General features: G+C 46.1%; 1 protein-coding gene across 4 annotated transcripts; it reads left to right on the top strand.

Moving 5' to 3' along the window:
* Positions 1-9: 9 nt before the first annotated feature.
* On the top strand, positions 10-17,175 carry LOC6588237 (transcription factor cwo). 4 transcript variants are annotated; one of them, XM_026995485.1, is made up of 4 exons: positions 10-228; positions 14,074-14,197; positions 14,817-15,138; positions 15,206-17,175. In XM_026995485.1, the coding sequence occupies exons 1-4, from the start codon at positions 134-136 to the stop codon at positions 16,813-16,815; spliced, it is 2,151 nt and encodes a 716-aa protein (XP_026851286.1). In that variant the 5' UTR covers positions 10-133; the 3' UTR covers positions 16,816-17,175. The 4 variants fall into 4 exon arrangements, with proteins under 4 accessions (XP_026851286.1, XP_026839895.1, XP_026839893.1 ...); XM_026984092.1 differs by lacking the exon at positions 10-228 and adding an exon at positions 6,203-7,651; XM_026984094.1 differs by lacking the exon at positions 14,074-14,197 and having other exon boundaries at positions 54-228.
* Positions 17,176-18,328: the final 1,153 nt, after the last annotated feature.

Genomic DNA, 18,328 nt, shown 5'->3' with positions numbered 1-18,328 from the left:
GCAGTGGAGGGCACTTTGCCCCCCTTTGCCTAATTACCCCACCAGCCAAAAGGGGCTCTCGTTACAGTGATTAAGTGCCAGTCTCTGCGGAGACACGTGTGCACCTGGAATCTACCGGTATGCCTTGGATCTGATGGAATATGCAAAACGTTTCTGCCTCTCGTCAGCTCTCCACCTGTTGGAGTGGAGGTTTGGCGGGCGGCAGAATCGCAATCGCACTTGGAGAAGGTGAGTGGGTTTGTGTAATTGTCTTTAGTCGATCCGATCCGCACCAATCACAATCCAATGCATTTGTTGTCATCATCAAGACTGGCTGCCAGCGGCAGGCAGGCAGGCAGGCGGGCCCCACAATTCATGGACACGCGCGTTTCCCACATTGTTTTGAAAATGTGACTGCTGCCCCACCGCAGAGGCACCCGGCAGAAGCACGTTTGTCGTTGATTCTGTTACGTGGTTTCCTCGGGCGATGGGCTGCCGTGGCAGCTTGTCATGCCATTGGGGGTCGGCACCCACGCATAGAAGTCGGGATATAATATAATATATAGCATAACCATGACACACAGACGATGCAGGGGCATACAGCTACGGGCACATATTTATGTACATCTTGTGGCAGCTGTTGCAACGTGCTTGTGTCTCGACTGCCGCCATGTCGTATGCGTTACGTGCTAAGACACCTGGCTTACGTCCACTCAAAGACCGGAGGAATATTAGACAAAATAAGAGAAGGAGGAAGATGAAAGAAAAACTAGAAAGAAAATGCTAGAGGATAGCCGAGGAAAAACACAAAACACAGACTATTTTGGCGATACTCTAGCGGTATTCCAATTTCGCGTCGAGGAATCCGTTCCCAAGCCATACCTTTCCGATATCCCGGAGTAGTAGACCCGTATAGTATGTACCCGTATCACATGCAAATTCAATTAATGCAAATGAAAATGCCATTACATATATGTGTGTGTGTGTGTACATACAATTAACGCGACTTCCTCCATTAGCAGCGGGCCCGCTCTTCCCATGCAAATCCAAGTAAAAAAACAAAATAGAAGCAAAGTCCGGAGAGTTACAGCCAAAGGGGCGGCGTCACCTTGTCGTTGCTTCGTTGCCTGGAATCTCAAGCCGATTTAGCTTGATTTATCAACAGCAGCGGCAACGGAAAAGGCAACGGCAACATTTGAATGCAAAACGTGTAACAATTTGTAGGTTTTACATAACCCAACCCCGGCCAATAGTAGAACTCAAAGCCGTAGCCGTAAGCACACTCGATCCAAATCATCAATGGATGGCAAATGAGGCAAGTAAATAGGAAGAGAGACAATTCGATAGAGACTGTAGACTATATACATTTATTAAAGAATGTTCATCAAAACTAACTGAAATGAAGTAGCTCCAACAGGAATGGGATAAAATATAGTAGTTTAGGATCAGGGATATTTTATAGGCTTTCTTACACATACCTCCTTAGTTAAAATTTATCCACCATGAGCTATAGAGACTTTGAAATTAGTGTACACAAAAAATTGGAACAACAAAAGTGTTAAAAGATTTCATCAGTTTTTTTTTAGAGGTAGTTACTCTTTGGTACTCTTTAAATTTCATTCATTATTATTCCATTATTTAAATAATAAAAACGCATTTGAAAACATATGTCACATTTGAATAAGCCTAAAAATATGTACATATATTAATGACCCTCTTTTTTTTAGGAATAAACACTCAAAAGTGTAAATAATTATTGCGGCTTTGAGATCTTTAGCACCTTATTAAAGCCTCATTAAGAGCAATTCAAATTAGCCCCACCCCCTTGGTATCTGTTGGGGATTTCTGTTTGGAATGGGGTTCTGTTCCATCCAGAATTTCTCGCTGCGTCCTTGAGCTGAGCTTCTCACCTCCCACTTGACATTCAGCGATCCCCGATATAGCTCAAATGTCCATACATACACATTTCTATCTGCGACTAATAATATTCCCTGGCATATATACTAAAAAATACCTGTATATACGGGCATGTGTGTGTAAAATTATACATATATTATATTTGTCCAGCTGCGGGCGCACGTGTCGTTGCCCCTGTCCCTGTCTGTTGTGTTGGGGGCTCTCGCTTGGGGCTTTTTATAAACATTTCTCGAGATTTCTAATCTACATAACAACAGCAACAACAACAACATCAAGAATCAAATAGAAATATCAGCAAAGAGCAGCACCAGCAGCTACAATCGCAATTTTCTGTTCAAATACTTGTAGGTATTATATGTACATATATGTATGTAGTTTCAGACCCGTTCTACTTGAATTTTTGTGTGTTCGTTTCAACTTGTTATTATTTTAACATTTCTTTTCTTTTTTTTTTCTAGGTTTTTATTGTGATAGTACTAGTTCTTATCAGCTGTTTTTGTTTTTTTATATTAGATTTCACCTCGACTTTGAAATCGAAATTTCGCAGGATGATAAGAAAATGTTCTGTCATTTCACGCGATCTCAAGTTGTTGATTCCGATGAGGCGATAAGCCCAGTTGAGAGGTTCCAATTAAGATATAACACGATTAGAGCCCTCATTTTCTGCACCACTTCACTGCCGGGGTCCGGGGGCCTGGGGCCCTTTCTTGGTCTGGTGATTTCGTCAATGTCAGTCCCAATTACAGGTGTGAATGGCACCTGTGTGTGAAGGCACAACAATTAAGTTTGCCTCACGATTATTTGTGGTTATCATAAGCGTTTGATGTGTAGCACACAGGCACAGTGGTCTATACCATTATGGTATATATATGTATATAGGTTGATGTATGCATATTGGATAACGTATATTGTTGAATAATTAGCCAGCGATTGATGTTACGTAACTCTAAGTGTGGCATATGGAAATCATTCCGCTAGACAAACTATTAATTACAGTTGTTAAAGTTATTCATTCATAACAATGTTTTCCCAGAGACCTATTTTGCCCCACTGTGCATTCTCCTGGCAATCGTATGTACAAATAGTTTCGCCAGGCCCCACCAATGCTTGCAAGTACTTTCGTTGGGGTTTTCCTGCAGAGCAGTTTTCACCGTTCGTGATTAAACTTTAACCAGCCAAATGGGGGGATAAACAAACGAGCCCGATAAGCTCCCCTTCCCCCTCCCCGCTCCAGAGGAAAACATGAGAGGGCAATCTACAAGTGTTTGCCTTTGTGTTATGCTGTTTCGTTTTCGAAAAGCAAACCTTTCGTCACACTGCAAATGCCTCTGGCCCTCCTCCTCCTCTTTTGCACTTCATGGGATGATTGCATTTCATGCTCGTGGAAATTCCGAGCGCCGCGAGACGAGAGGCGGGCCACGTAGCGCACCTACGATTAGCAACACGTGAGCATAGAGCCGAGCCGGGCAGAGCCGAGTCAAGCAGAGCCGAGCCGAGACAAGCCGAGCCGAGCCGTACAGTAAATAAATATGCTACTGCCGCGATAACGTGGTGGGTGGGTGGCTGGGTGGCTGGGTGGTCGGCTGGTTGGGCACCGCTCGCTCCCTGTGTGGGGGAATGTGGCCACACCACATGAGTAACTTGAGCCGCTTCCAGAAGTTCTGATGTCTTTGCAAGTGCCTCACATGGGGCGGGCATGTGTGTAATTTCCGTTGCGACCTCGGGCCCCATACGTAACGAAATGCCATACGAGTGCACGTGCCACTTATAATTAGCTCTGAGATCAACAAGCAGCGAAAACAAAACAAAAGCACGACAGCAAGGCCTGGCCGAAACTTGGGATACCCTGGCAGTTCAGATCCAAAGAGTTATATGATAGTGTGTGTATGTACATATGTATGTAAGTGAAAGTGAAACTTAAAGAAGTGATTCATACAAAAACTTCTGCTTTATGTTTTTTAAATTTGATTATTCAAGTCTTTAGCTGATTTCATTTGAAAAATATCACTTGTTATTCGAATCATCATGTCATTTGATAAGGGAATCCGAGGAATACAGAGAGATTAGTTTTCATAGGAATAGGCAAGGCCTTAGGGTCGAAAACTAGTTAATCTTTGCTGCCCAGAGCCCACTTCTACACCCTCTCCCTGACAGGGTATACCGTTCACCAGACCATGGCTCAAATGGTTGGGCCAAATCAGAAGTTACGCAAGCCCAGTGGATAATTGGACACGTTTATGTCATTTATCATCGCGGATCGCGGCTCTTGCGACTGTATTTGTGTTTGTTCGCGTGACCTTTGGGGCCAGAGCCGGCTCTAAAAATAGCTGGAGCTGCCATTTAAATACAATCAACAAGCTGGAAAATCCAACACAATGGAAATTAAATAATCAAATCCGAATCCGAATCCGAGTCTGAGTCCGAAACCGACTCCGAGTCGGCGTTAATATAAACACAGTGCGCTTTCTGGAGGCAAAAACATTTCAAAGACACGTGACCAACAACAAACTTGAGGTCTTACATTATTGTGTGTGTGTGTGTGTGTGTGTAAGTCTCTTTCTGCCTGTGTGTGTGCGTGTCTGTGTGGAATGGCTGACATGCTCGGCTCGCGTGAGAAATTACGTCATGCGCCACGAATTTTTTTGTGTATTTGCCACTTTCAACGTGTCTCGATTAAAAACGTTAAGCTTCTGGTCGTCAATAGAGTGAGAGTGAGTAGGAATGAGAGGGGAGAGACAGAGAGAGAGAGAGAGAGAGACATCGATGACGGGACAACGCAGCGTATGATTATTATTTTGATTATAAAAAAAGAAAAACGAAACGAAAAACAGCAGCAACAAAAACAACGGACTGTTGCGCGCTGTAATAAAAACAAAATGTCGGCCGACATGTTCGAGTGCATGTGTGTGTCCGTGTCCGTGTGCGTGTGCGTGCGAGCGTGTAAGTGTTTATGTGTTCACATTCGTGCCGATTGTTGTTGCCAAGCGAGTGTTTATCAGCTCTCAAGCTGGCCGCTCTCTGTCTCTCTCTGACTGCCGCTCTCAGCCGCCGCCCTGTTGGATTTCGCTTTGGAATTTGTCACGTTCACGTGTTTTATTGTATGCCGCTGCTGGCCGTGCTGGCCGCTGGCTCTGCTGTTGTTGGGTTGCTCGGCTGATGCCTTGGGCTTTTGCGTCGTTGATTTTCGCTTTATTATTATTATGTATATATTTTGAATATTTTGTTTTTATTTTTTTCTGAGTGGTCTCCGCTGCCCAAGGTACATTAAATTAAGGGTCAGGCCGGCACAGACACAATGTTGATCAATCGAGTTACACTGTAATTGTAATGGCTCAATCTCAATGTTCCCAAGACCGGGCGTGGGTGTGCCCATCTTCGATCAGATATTTGTACTTGAAAAACATATGGCTAGCTTATTTATAACAATCAGTCACAGAGAGTAAATGCTTATTAATATAATTTACACGCAACATATTTATGCCTATCCCAAATCAACAACAACAACAACACCCAGCTTTAGTTGTGTAAGTGCGCCGACAGCGACGGCGACGGCGACGGCGACCGTAAAATGAAGTCTAGTCATCCGGCAGCAGCAGAGCACAGTGCTCGCGGATTCGAATTCACATGCTTTGGGCACACTGATTCGAAATACAATAAATTAATGTGGATTTTCTTTTTATTTGTTAATCTCCGGGAGATAACATGCTTGTGCCAGACATCTGAAAACATCATGGTAAACAAGTCTTTGCCAGTGCTACATTTTGTTTCTTTTAAAGGCCAATATTAGGTAAGAGGCCGAAAGGAAATTTAGCTGTCAGTTCGAAATCTACTCCGGGTTGATACTCTGCTTTATTTATATTTATATTTATGTTAAGATTGTAAACCTATTTTCAGTATATGTATTGTCAATGGCAGGGGCTTGTCTGCGAAAGTAGACTATACAAATATTCTTCAAACTACGGGTGCCCATGTGATATTTGTACCGCAAATCAAGGTGTCTGGCCCCACTGTGGCAATCACGTTCGCAGCGCACGAAATGCGATAACATCGGCGACACACAACACACACACACACATGTGTTTGAGGCCGAACACGACTTGAGGAACGTGGAGCCCGCAGCCCCATCTATCGCTGGCTCGCTCACTGCGCTCTTCCGTGCTCACATGTTGCCTACAATGCTCTCCGACTATCTCCGAGTCTCTCCGCCGCGCTCGGGGAATCTCGAACGTCATCAAATCGCGCTGCTAGCCGTCGTTTTCGGGGTCTCGTGCCGTTCGGCGGGTACCATTCATTCATTTTATTTCTGGCACCGAACGGACGCGGACGAAGAGCGTTTACGTACAGTGGAAGTGACTGTGCAAAATAACAAACAAACGGAGGAAAAAACTGCTTAGTTCAACCAAAACGAAAAACAAAAAAAAAGAGAAAAACAACAGAGCAGAGCAGCGGCCAAATTAGCTGGAGGCAGCAACAAATTTATTATATGTACAAAAGTGCCACAATAGTGAAACACACGCACACGCATACCAAATCGCTCATATGCTCTCACCTACAGATGTGTGTGTGTGTGTGTGTATGTATGTATAAATGTATGTAGGCGGCGCTGTTGCTGGTAAAATTCCACTGTGAAAGGAAGTTATTGTTGCTGTTGCTGCTGCTGCTGCTGCTGGGTGTCGTGTATTAATAAAACAAATAAAAGTTTATACAAAATTTTATAAAAGCTGAAAACGTGTAAACGGTCCCCCGAATCGAGTGCGCCGAGCGCCGAGCAGCAGTAATCACGTTTTTCGACATTTATTCATTGTTGCCTTTTTGTTCACATCGTCGCGAGTGAGAGACAGAGAGAGACAGAGAGAGAGAGAGGCCACAGTGGATGCTCCAACAAGTGCACTTTTAATTGCTGCCCCCCACCAAAAATAGATGTAGAGCTGCTGCCAAGTACAACAAGGAGAAAATAGCTTTATCGCCGCTTCGTTATCGCCTGGCCAGCGTACACGCATACGCACACAGAAAGACACGAGCAAACAAAAGGCTAACCTAACTGCTGATAAGACCCTGACAGCCACAGTCCAATCCGTACCGTACCGTACCCTAAGCTGGCCAGACTTATCGGTATAATTCCATTCGTTCCAACATAAATAAATACATAGCTCGGGAATGTTATGCTATATCTAAGACAGCAACAACGCAGCGTGTTCGGCAAGTGCAACGAGTATTGGATATTATTCATCGAGAGAAGTGCAACAAAAGTGTGATACCAAATTGTACCTAAATAACAGTAACAACAGTAACAACCCGACCCGCAACGGCCATCCTTGTGTAACAAACCACCCGAAGGAGCGACAGAGAGACACAGAGAGAAAGAGAGTGAGAGCTTTGCTTCGCCGTAGATCTAAATTTGCCGTCGGTGTTCGTGTTCGTCTTCGCCTTCGCCTTCGCCTTCGCCTTCGCCGCCACCCGTCGACAACCTGTTTGCTCAGCCATAATTCGCCCTCCCCCCGGCATTTATCTTGGAATTCGTACAATTATTTCTGCATTGACGTAAGGAGCGCACCCCACCTTCCACCATTCCACCGCAACTGCAAGCCACGTTGACGCAGCAGCAGTCGCAGCAGCAGTCCAGGACAGCAGAGCAACCAGACACAGCCGGAGCAGAGGGCGCAACAGCAGGAGGGACCGGGAGTCGCCACAGCAGCATGGAACCCTTTTGGAACGAATCGAACGGACATGCCGCACATCCGGTGAAGTATGAGAGGTAGGTATAAACAGGGATCCCGCCGAAGCAGAGCTCCAAACAAAAACAAAAAAATGCAACAAAAAAAAACACTCACTTTCACCTGCGCGCTTAAGTCTATGCATTAATTAATGGTTTTAGTGTAGATTTTAGTCTCCAAAATTAGTTGTTAGCTTAAGTCGTCTTCTTCTTTTTCGTCGTTGTCGTCGTCGCCGTCGTCTGGCTTTGTAACGGCCTTCGCAGTGCTGTTGTGTGTGTGTGTGTGTGTGTGTGTTTGTGTGTATGCGAGTGTGCGTGTTGTGGATTGGGTGTGGATCGTGTGGGCTCTATTTATAGCCTTTGAGCTAGAAAACATTTGCAAAACACTCGTGAAATGCGAAAATCGGGCGAGAAAACATGCTAAAAACGTGGGCAGACTCTGTCGTCGATCTATTCTTGGCCGGATTTGTGCTTTAGTTTTATTTAATTTCATCTTTTTTTTCGGGTTTTTGCAAACAGAAACAGAGGCACACAAAAAGCAACGCACGACCCGCCAAACGTGACGTTCCCCCAAACCAATCTCCCCCACTCCCTCCCATGCCCCTGCCCCTTCCCGCATCTGTGTTTTTGTGTACGAGTATTTCTGAACTTGAATTTCATTAAACGTGTCCGAGTGGAACCCAATTCGGATCCGAATTCGGGGTGTCTGTCCGTTAGTGTGGCCAGAGACTCGTTCAATAATTTAGTCGCGGCCCCCGAGTGGTCGCGAGCTTTATTCCCGGCTAAATGTCAACGGCCAAAACGTGGCTATAAATATCAGTTAATAGCACCCCGCCCCGTTCCATTGATTGGGGGGGGGGGGGGGGGGGGGGGGGGGGGGGGGGGGGGGTGTGGGGGCCTGGTACACACGTGTTTGTGTGTCTGCCTAGGGGGGGTGTCTTCGTCTTCGCCTCCGTGTCCCGATATCAGTGTGCTGTGTCCCGTGGGCGTAGGCGTAGACGTAGACATGGGTGCCAGTCGGTGTCCTTTTGAAGGTCAACAAGTTTTGTCTTTCTCCCATGTACCTCCTTGTTGTTGTCGCATTTATTTGATTGAGTATTATATTTGGGCTATTTTGGTATTCAGTGGCCACTCCTGGGCATGCTCTCAACCCTATAAATATCCTACAAAGGCCAGCCCCCCATCATCAAATATGCAGCTTGATTTGATTTGTTTTCCAATTTCCGTGGAGAAGGGGCTTCCATAATTGTATACGATATGGCTTGATTACGCATACCACACGTGTGGCTAACAATAGCATGCTTCTAGCCGTGATAATTATCGCAGCTAACGATACAAACAGTTTATAAACCTTTTCAATAATTATTTCGACGATCGGTGCGGTGCGGTTAGTTAAAAAAAAAACATACATATCAAACGATTGTGTGTGTGTGTGTGTTTCCTTATCAGCTGCCCCTCGAAGTAAACACACTTTTGTCGCGTCTTCGTCGTCGTTCGAGTGTTTTTAATTTGCATTACGCGCCCTCCGTTTTAATCAACAGCCAAAGAGATGAAAACCAACCGAAAAAGAAAGAGAAGAAACAACAGAAAAAAAGATAAAGGAAAAAGAAACACAAATAAAAGAGATAAGCAAACACGCGATAAACAGCAAAACGGGCGTGACGCACAGCCACCCCACCGCCATATAATATGGAGTACTACTGCAGAAATATACATACATATATATATATATATATGTGTGTGTGCGAGAGAGTGTACGAGAGTATATCTAATCTATAGAGTTTTCCATGCGTCAGTGAGATCTCGGGTTTGTTGCACGACGAGACAGTTGCTCCAGACCCACCTCTTTCCCAGCAGACGCCATTGTGATGTTGATGATGATGATGAGGAGGAGGAGAGAAGGAGGAGGAGGGCTTATCCACTTGCAAACGCAGCTGTCTCTCGTTGTTTTCGATTTCGGGATCTTGTCAACGACGCCATTAACCATTGGAACCACTACGAATACGAATATATATACATTTGTGATCCCCCAGTGATCGCCCTAGTGATCCCCCAGTGACCAAGTGATAAGTGTGCGTGTGCGTGTGCGTGTGTCTTACCAAAGAACTCTGATAAAGTGTGTTTGTTTGCTGGCTACGTTTGTGTTACATGATGCCCTTTATGGATTCCAAGTGTATCTGTCTATACATCCAAAAGGGCCCATCATGTAGGCTAATCAACTCACAAATGTTCAGCAAGACAACACGTCAAAGCAAACAACAAGTAAATGTATCTAATAAACTGCCAGTATGATATATCTTTCTCCAAATAAACAAAAAACAACAAACGCATGCTGCAGGAAGTCTATAAATACCCGAAAGTGTTATAAATTATACAAATATTTTTAGCTGATCTTAAAATTTCTACGATTCCGAATCCCGTTGCGATCTCGATTCGCATCGATCCAATTCGTTCCGCCGACGCGTCAGTCTTATCGTCGTCTTTGTCGTCGTCATCGTCATCGTTCCGTTGGTGGCCTCTCGGGCCTGTGTTCGTCGCGGCGTCCATTAGCATTTCGATGGCGGGCACGTAGACACGTTCTCCAATGCAGCCACACACATACCACACTCCTCTGGATGATGACCCTCCTCCGCCAGGTCACCACCTCACGGGCCAGAAACGTGCCTTATATTCGTACGAGCATGCATGGTGGAATTCACACAGAAATTCTCATAAATACGTGGGGGAGGGACACGGTGGACGGAAGACGGGACACTCTGGTTTCCATGGTGGTTTCCAATGATTAATGCATTCAACGTCGACGTTTTTCGAGGTCCGCATGAGTCATGGTGGATGCGGGTCTGCACATTTCTGCACATTTGATTGCCACTAAACGATGTGAATGTGTTATTTTGACCCACTTATTAGACGTTGGGTCATTTGTGGCTGTCTATTAGTTGGGGAATGCGGATGGACACTGATGTGTGTGGGGTTGTGGAGATCGTTGGCATTCGATTAGCATTTGGAATTGGAAGCGTACGCAGTAGAGGAAAGTTTTCGCAGTGGAAATATTGTTTTTGATATGCATTCCCCATGCCGAAAGAGTAACGGATCGAAGGACAGGGTGTACGAACATGTTCCCATCTTCATTGTTGCTCGAAAATCAACTTTGTTGGTGATTCATTGCCTTGGAATTCCCTTGGAACAAAGCCTGCGGCTACTTTGTGTCGCCTCTCTATTCATCGGAGGTTTCCATTCATTTCCATTCGTTCTGGTATATCTCGAAACTTCGTTTCTGGCTGCTGCGTGTGCGTAAAAGCCAAGCGACAGACCGCCTTCAATTGGCCTTTGTTGTGTGTCCAATTTGTTTGTTGTTTCTCATTCTGTAGCTGTGTGTCTGCGCCAGTAGCTGCTTATATATTGAATTGTTTTTCGCTGAGACCAGCACGCCAGAGAGCAATTTACAGGGGGCCCCTGGTATTGTTGCCCTCGTTGCGGCTCTGTTGCCAGGCGATCCATCCGGCACGTGTGCACGTTTGGGGCTGGCAGAAAAAAACCAATTGGTTTTCGCTGGAACAGCACTCTACGGGTAGCTGATTGAACTTTTTAGGGTCGCTCTCCCGCTTTGGTCGGAGGTCTGTGGGGTCTGGTCTCATCATTATATCACGTGCCCGCTCAGCCATTCAGTTTCCACCTGAATATACATATGTGAATATTCATGAGTTTCCATTCGCTCTCACGTGATCGCAGATGCTCGACACTGCACTTCTCTCGTAAAATTTCGTGCTAATTTGCGGGCTTGTATGGGTTTTTGTACCGGTTGTTGTGTTATCTTATCATCAGAGATACATACATGTATATATGTATGTGCCCCTCCTCGACTCAAGGTCAGCTGATCAGACCGAGAGAACCCCGCCCACTTTTGCTAATTAAAATCAAGAGATTGTCAATTCAAGGAATTCCAATTATTGATTTATCAAATAAAAACGTCACCGTTTGTTGTCGAGTTGTTTTCCTTTTGATTTCAGATTTCAGAATTTCAGATTTCACAATTTCCATTGCCTAATGTCAATATGGAAATATCTGACACAGATCTCTGGTGGCATTGAATGCCGTACCGTTCCGTTCCGTTTGTTTGTTCGTTTTTGTTGTGTAAGCAAGTGGTGGACCCAAATCTGTAGGAAAACTATGGGATTCATGAATCACTCACTTCATGTGAGTCACTTGAATATACCATACTTTGTTATTCGTTATTACAGCTCCCTGTATCCCAGGTCTGACGTCTTTCGGGGGCCCCATAAACGAATAATCTTTATTCTGTAAATTCCCCAACGCCTGTTAGCCAAGATTAAACCGAGTACAACTGCCAAGAACCAGTTGTTTTTGGCTTACTATATCAGTATTTATGGCCATAATAATAGAAGGAACAAAAAAACATCGTCACGTGTACAGCTGCGTAATCTTATCTACTAGTTTTTGGGTTTAGTTACCTTACAACCGTACCGATAAGGCCAGGAAACAAGTTCATTTGAGTGGCATATCGATAGCAGAGCGAGAGTATGGGTATGGGTATGGGTGTGGGTAATTGTCACCGCTACACGCATGAGAGATAAACGTGAATCGGAAATCGGGAAATCGGGTGAGCGGAAAATGGCCGTGCCTGTTCATGCCTTTGGCAAGCAATGGGCGACTGATCAGCGGGGACTGTCGTCACAGAGACTACCTGTAGATGATGATGATGATGATGTCTGTGTCGCCTCGGAGCGTTCTACGTACCTCATTCCTATATTTACGGGGGCCAATTACTTAATAGTGCGACAGCAAAGAGAAAAAACATAAACAAACGTTAGGAACTGCAGCCCAAAGGGGGCACGTTGCCAACTTGTTGGGGTGCCATCGCATGAATCAAGCGAGTGATTGGTGACACTCGCCGACGCCTGCTCTTTGGCCACTGATGTAAACCGATGCGGCGTACACGCCCTGTTCACGTTGTCCCCCAAAAAACAAACAGAGACACTCGGACAATCGGGTCGGGCAGAGTGCAATCAACTCGAGAGTCGCCACCAAGGCGAACCATTGGATTGGATTGAAATCTGTTTTGCATTACTCATACGCAGCGTGAGCCGCAGTTCGACATTCTCAAATACTGATAATTGGCTATGGCTTACAGATCAAATAATGCAAATTGTGCTAAACGCCAAGACCAGCTGAAAACAAGTTAGTAGAGGGAGGGGCCACTAGCTGGTAGATGTTAGATGGCAGGAGAGGCTGTGTTGCTGTCAGATAAACAAGTTCTAGGCGCCATGGACTGGTGCGTTCTAGTATATCTTTTATAAAATGATATGTACAAATAGATATACATAGATATATATATACTATATTTGCTTAATGTTTGTTGTCTGTTGTCGCTTATCGCCGCCAGAGACCCCAGAGCCCTGACACTTATTCTTTGTATCGTCTGCTGTGCTGCTCTGGTGCTCTGGTGCTCTGGTGCTCTGGTCGTTCGGTTATTTTGGTTTCTAGCGTTTTCGACTTGGCCCACGCCGTGCCGCCGTTCATTATGATTGCCCGTATCCGTACCTCAAGCGATTTTTGTTTGTTTTGGTTCGGGAATTGGCATTTAGTGAATTTTCTCTGTGGCGCTTGGCAACAGTTTTTCCTGTTGTGTTTTCAGTGGGTTCGAGTTCTGGCTCTCTCTTTCTCTCTGTTTTATTATATTTTTGGCACATGGCAATAAAAACGTGTAGAGGCTAAAATTAGCCGCTCTAATATATGGAGTGCATATGAAAACGTGAAAACGTGTGGGGATTGGCTCGTTTCAATTGGTTTTTCCCCATACCACACGGCGAGATAGATTTTTCCAATGAAAAACAATTTTTTTTGGCCTGTCTGAAAGGGAAATGGCGAATGGGATCCACATGCAATCCACAATGCACAATCCACAATGCTGAACGATCCTGGATCCTGGAATAACAACAAACAATTACGTATCGTATTTTAAGGCATATTTTTTTTACCATCTTTTTTTGATTACAACACAAAAAACACAACCAAGCGACACTCCCGCCCCCACCGCCCCCTCTCCAGTGTCAGGGTGAATGCTGGCTCAAGATCCTTCAATCTCGATGCCAATTGGTGCTTTAATCCACGTTTAATGTTTATTATGTTCTCTCTGTTCCGTTGCAGCCATGTTGCAGATTGTATTTTGTAGCTTCTGAAATAAACGAAACGAAATAAACATATTAATCCTTAGCCCTAATTAGCCCTAGTTACTACTTCTAAGTCAGGCTAAGTTATGCGCCTAATAAATGCATTACTAAAACCGAAAAACAATCGAAATGAAAAATTAAAAAAAAAAAACTAAAACAAACAAGAAAAAAACAAACAAAAAAACAATACATTTTTTGAACAAAATTTGGACTTATTTGTGTTTCTTTATCTTTATCCTTCCCACTTCTTTTGCATATCGAAAAACGAAAATATAGCGAAGCAGCTGTCTCCAGTTTTCCCTATTGCACAGAATCTAGCTTAAATTTTTCCACCTCTGCGACGGCATACAGCGAGGACGATGCTGAATATGCCACAGGAAGACGTAATAAAACATCGAGGGTAAATATTACAATTTTAGAGATCCAGAAACTGATCATGAGCGATCACTCATTGATCATTTCGATTGTGAACACATGAATTTGAATACATTTGAATTTGGACAAGTAAAAACACGAATACAATCGAATAAATGCGAATACCACGCGAATAAAGACGGACGACCGACGACAAGATCAAAGGATCAAAAGAGAGGGAGAGAGCGAGAGAGAGAGAGAGAGAGGCTTAAGTGCAGCGCCTGGACGATGCCGATGTATCTATGTATCTGTCACACTCTCACACACACCCCCCCCCACACACATACTCAAACACACGAAAATTCACGCACAGCCACGCCCGCGAGAGGCCGATGCCTGCGGCCCCCCACGCACACCGACGCCGCCCACCGCCGCTTTTGACTCATTTTTTTTTATTGTTGAAACAAAGAGAACGAATAAAATAAAGAAAAGAAAACCGAAATTAAAGTGAAAATAAAAATGAAATTACAAATCAGAAGAAAAACCACCGCCACCGACCAATCATTACTAGGATAATGCCTATCTCCCCACCCCCCGCCTGTCGCTGGTCCCCAAGCAAGCCGCATCTAATCGAAGCTCTCTATGTGTCTCTCGTGTCCCCACAGCAAGACCCCCTATCGCACCGGATCATCGAGAAGCGGCGCCGGGATCGCATGAACTCCTGCCTGGCGGATCTCTCGCGCCTCATCCCGCCCCAGTACCAGCGCAAGGGCCGTGGCCGCATCGAGAAGACGGAGATCATCGAGATGGCCATCAGACACCTGAAGCACCTGCAGAGCGAGTGCCTGCAGAAGGAGAGCGACTACCGCAGCGGGTACATGGACTGCATGAAGGAGGCGGCCAAGTTCCTCTACGACGTCCATATGCAGGACTTTTGCCACCGCCTGTTGGGCCGTCTGCAGGAGCACATCGATGACATGTTCAAAAGTGAGTGGATTCGATCTTTTTCCCCCCTTAAACTCATATTCTAACCCCCTCTTTGTCTGCCCTCCAGCCGAGTGCTACAAGTCCTCGCGGACCTGCCACATGCCGGACAATGTGAGCGCCTCCAGCGGCAGCCCGCACCAGGCCTACCATCCGCCGCTGTGCCACCTGCGGGACATGCTGGGGGCCTCGGACGTGGAGCACAGCCAGGACCACAACGATGTCAAGGACCTGAGCTTCCGCAATCATCTCAACCAGCTGCATCGGAACCAGCAGGCAGTCGCCGCTGCTGCCGCCGTGGCTGCCAATGGCAGCGGGAGCTCCTCCAGCTCCACCACCCTCGAGGCCGCCAACAAGCTGCCCCTGACCAATGGGAATGGCAACGCCACTGGCGACAATGTTCCCACCAATTCCACGGGCCCTCTGCCCGCTGCTGGCAGCAGCAATGCGGCCAGCTCCACCACCTGCCCCAGCACGGTCACCTGCCCAGCGATCACATCCGCGTCGGTGGCTCAGAAGGTGGCGCCGCCCATGGCCGCCCACCAGCAGCAGCAGCAGCTGCCACACCAGGCGGCAGTGATCACGTGGACGGCCCCGCACCACCACACGGACAGCAGCCACCACGACTTTGACTCGTCGCGGGAGCCCATCCTCCACACGGACACCTCCAACATGCACTCGCCGCCGCCGCGGGACATGCTGCTGCAGCAGCATCCGCATCTGGGGCACAACCACACCCAGGACAGCCTGATGTCGGTGCGCATGCGCAACTACTCGGAGTCCTCGCACGAGGTGGAGCACAACAACAACTACAAGTACAAGAACCACATCAAGGAGCGCTTCGTCCACGAGCTGCACGACGAGGAGACGAGCAGCGAACACTGCGCGGTGGCGTCCCATCTCCAGAGCGACCACTCGCACATGCAGGCCCACTCCGACCACTCCAAGGACGGCACCGAGCCGGAGATAGCCCCCATCATGGCCAAGAAGCGCAAGATGGCCGAGGCAGCAGCGGCGGCGGCGGCAGTGGCCAATGGGGAGCACCCCCTGGATGTGCACTGCGAGGCCAGCAGCCCGAATCCGCCCCGCCAGCTGCTGATGCTGCGCGAGGACACCAAGTCCTCGCCCTCGTTCAACTTCAGCGACATCAAGGACATCAAGTCGGAGCTGCACAACAGCAACTCCAACTCCAGTCCGCTGCTGGCCAAGCTCAACGCGGCCGCTGCCGCCGGAGCCCAGCTGAGCACTCCCAGCAGCACCACCACCTCGCTGGCGCCCCGACACTCCTTCACCGTGCCCATCTTCGCCCTGCACGGCCAGGGCAACTACTACGTGCCCCTCAATGTCGACTACAACGCCCTGGTGCCGTTCCTCAACGGCATGGACCTGCTGGAGAAGAGCTACTCGAGCATGCCGGTGGTGCATCCCATCAACATCAATGTCAACTTCATGCCCAGCTCTCCGTCGGCCTCCCTGCTGGCCGCCGCTGCAGCCGCTGCCGCCGTTGCAGCTGGCAAGCAACAGCAGGCCGCAGTGGCCGCAGCTGCCGCCTCCGCATCCGCCGGTGGTCCCCTGTCCTCCGTGGTGGGGGCCAATTCGGCGGCTGCCCAGGTGGCGGCTGTGGCCGCCGCGGCCGTGGCCAAGGCCAAGCTGGAGCAGGCGATGAACAGCAGCTGGTAAGGAGGCAGCAGATGGAGCAGCAGATAGAACAACTACCTCAGAACTTCTGTGAATAATCATCAAATGATTAATCTCAACTCAAAAACCAAGCGACATCTGCGTCATGGAGGTGAGATGAGATGAGATGAGAGGAGAGGAGGGAGGATAGAGGATAATTTTGGATTAGATCGGAACAGCCTCAAAGGCTGGATGGTCGGGAGCCTAGACAAGATCGGAAAGTAGATGTTTAGAGGAAGAAATTAGAGGAAAATAGTTTTGCTAGCCAACTATTTTGAACAAAGCTAACAAGCAACAAAAAATTCACCATAAATCAATGTCTATTATAAAGCATAGAAATGTAAAATAAATATGCAAAATGTACACCGTACCGTGCTAAATATGATGCCAAGAGTCAGTCCCACGTAAAAGATCTAATGGATTTTAAAAAACAAAAACTAAAAAACAACAAAAAAAACAAAAAACAACTAATTGTGAAATAAATGTATTTTTTTTAGGAGTTTAACGTTTTTGCAGTGTTAATTACATAAGTGTTGTGGTTTCAAATCAGGTAGTCTATAGCCAAGTGGGGGAGGGTCCTGCACCGGTAGTCCCCCTCCCAATCAAACGTACATATTAAAATATATATTATATATAATATATGTATACATACGCGTACTATATAGTAAACCACTAGTCAAAGAGGATATGTGTAGAGCGTAAACGTAAACGTAAACGTAAAAGGAAGTGGAAGTGGAAATGGATAAAAACAAATCAAAATGAAATATTACCTATTATATAGTATGTATGAATTCGATGTGTAAATATTGTTAGCAAAGCAAATTGTCATTCGTTTAAGTTTGTATTTTAGCGACAAATTATCTTAAGTTCGTTGGTTATCACACACACACATCCCAAGGAGGAGCTAAAAAAAAAACAAAACAAAAAAAAACAATTAAAACAAAAAACCCAAAAACTTTTCTATTACCGAAAGAAAGAAAGCCCAAGTTTCATTCTCGAAATGCGGTCCTAATACTATAGTTAGTTACTTACCCCTACCAGCCCCTAAGTTGATTTATTTCTTTGTGTTTTATTTTGTTATCCCGCAGCGGAATAAAGGAAAATATTAAACCTGTTTCGACTGTCACCTGTTTCTGCCGATCCACGCGAGCACTGGGAAAACGATATAATTGGCTGAACCGAGCACAAACGATTATTGATCTTTTGAATTAATGTGTAACGACTGTATGATTACGTTTGCTCTACGGTACTGTTAATATACAACTACGTTACTGTTTAATATATTTTATATGTGTATACAGATGTAATAAAAACCACTACAAAATGAAACCCCCCCTTGTGTATTTCTTGCAGAGCGGTACCTCTTTTTATACCCGATACTCAAAATGAGTAATGACGCACAAAGGGCCAACCCTTTGGCTTGACCGCAGCAGATATGGCATATCTATGACTCGGAGTTTTAGCGAAATCTGGGACAGAGTGCCGAGTGGGGCACTGGACCAGTTTATTCAGCATC

The sequence above is a fragment of the Drosophila persimilis genome, unplaced genomic scaffold (assembly GCF_003286085.1).
Source record: "Drosophila persimilis strain 14011-0111.01,24,50 unplaced genomic scaffold, DperRS2 tig00000000-arrow-pilon, whole genome shotgun sequence".
Lineage (NCBI taxonomy): Eukaryota > Metazoa > Arthropoda > Insecta > Diptera > Drosophilidae > Drosophila > Drosophila persimilis.
This window is presented reverse-complemented; position numbering and strand designations above follow the sequence as displayed.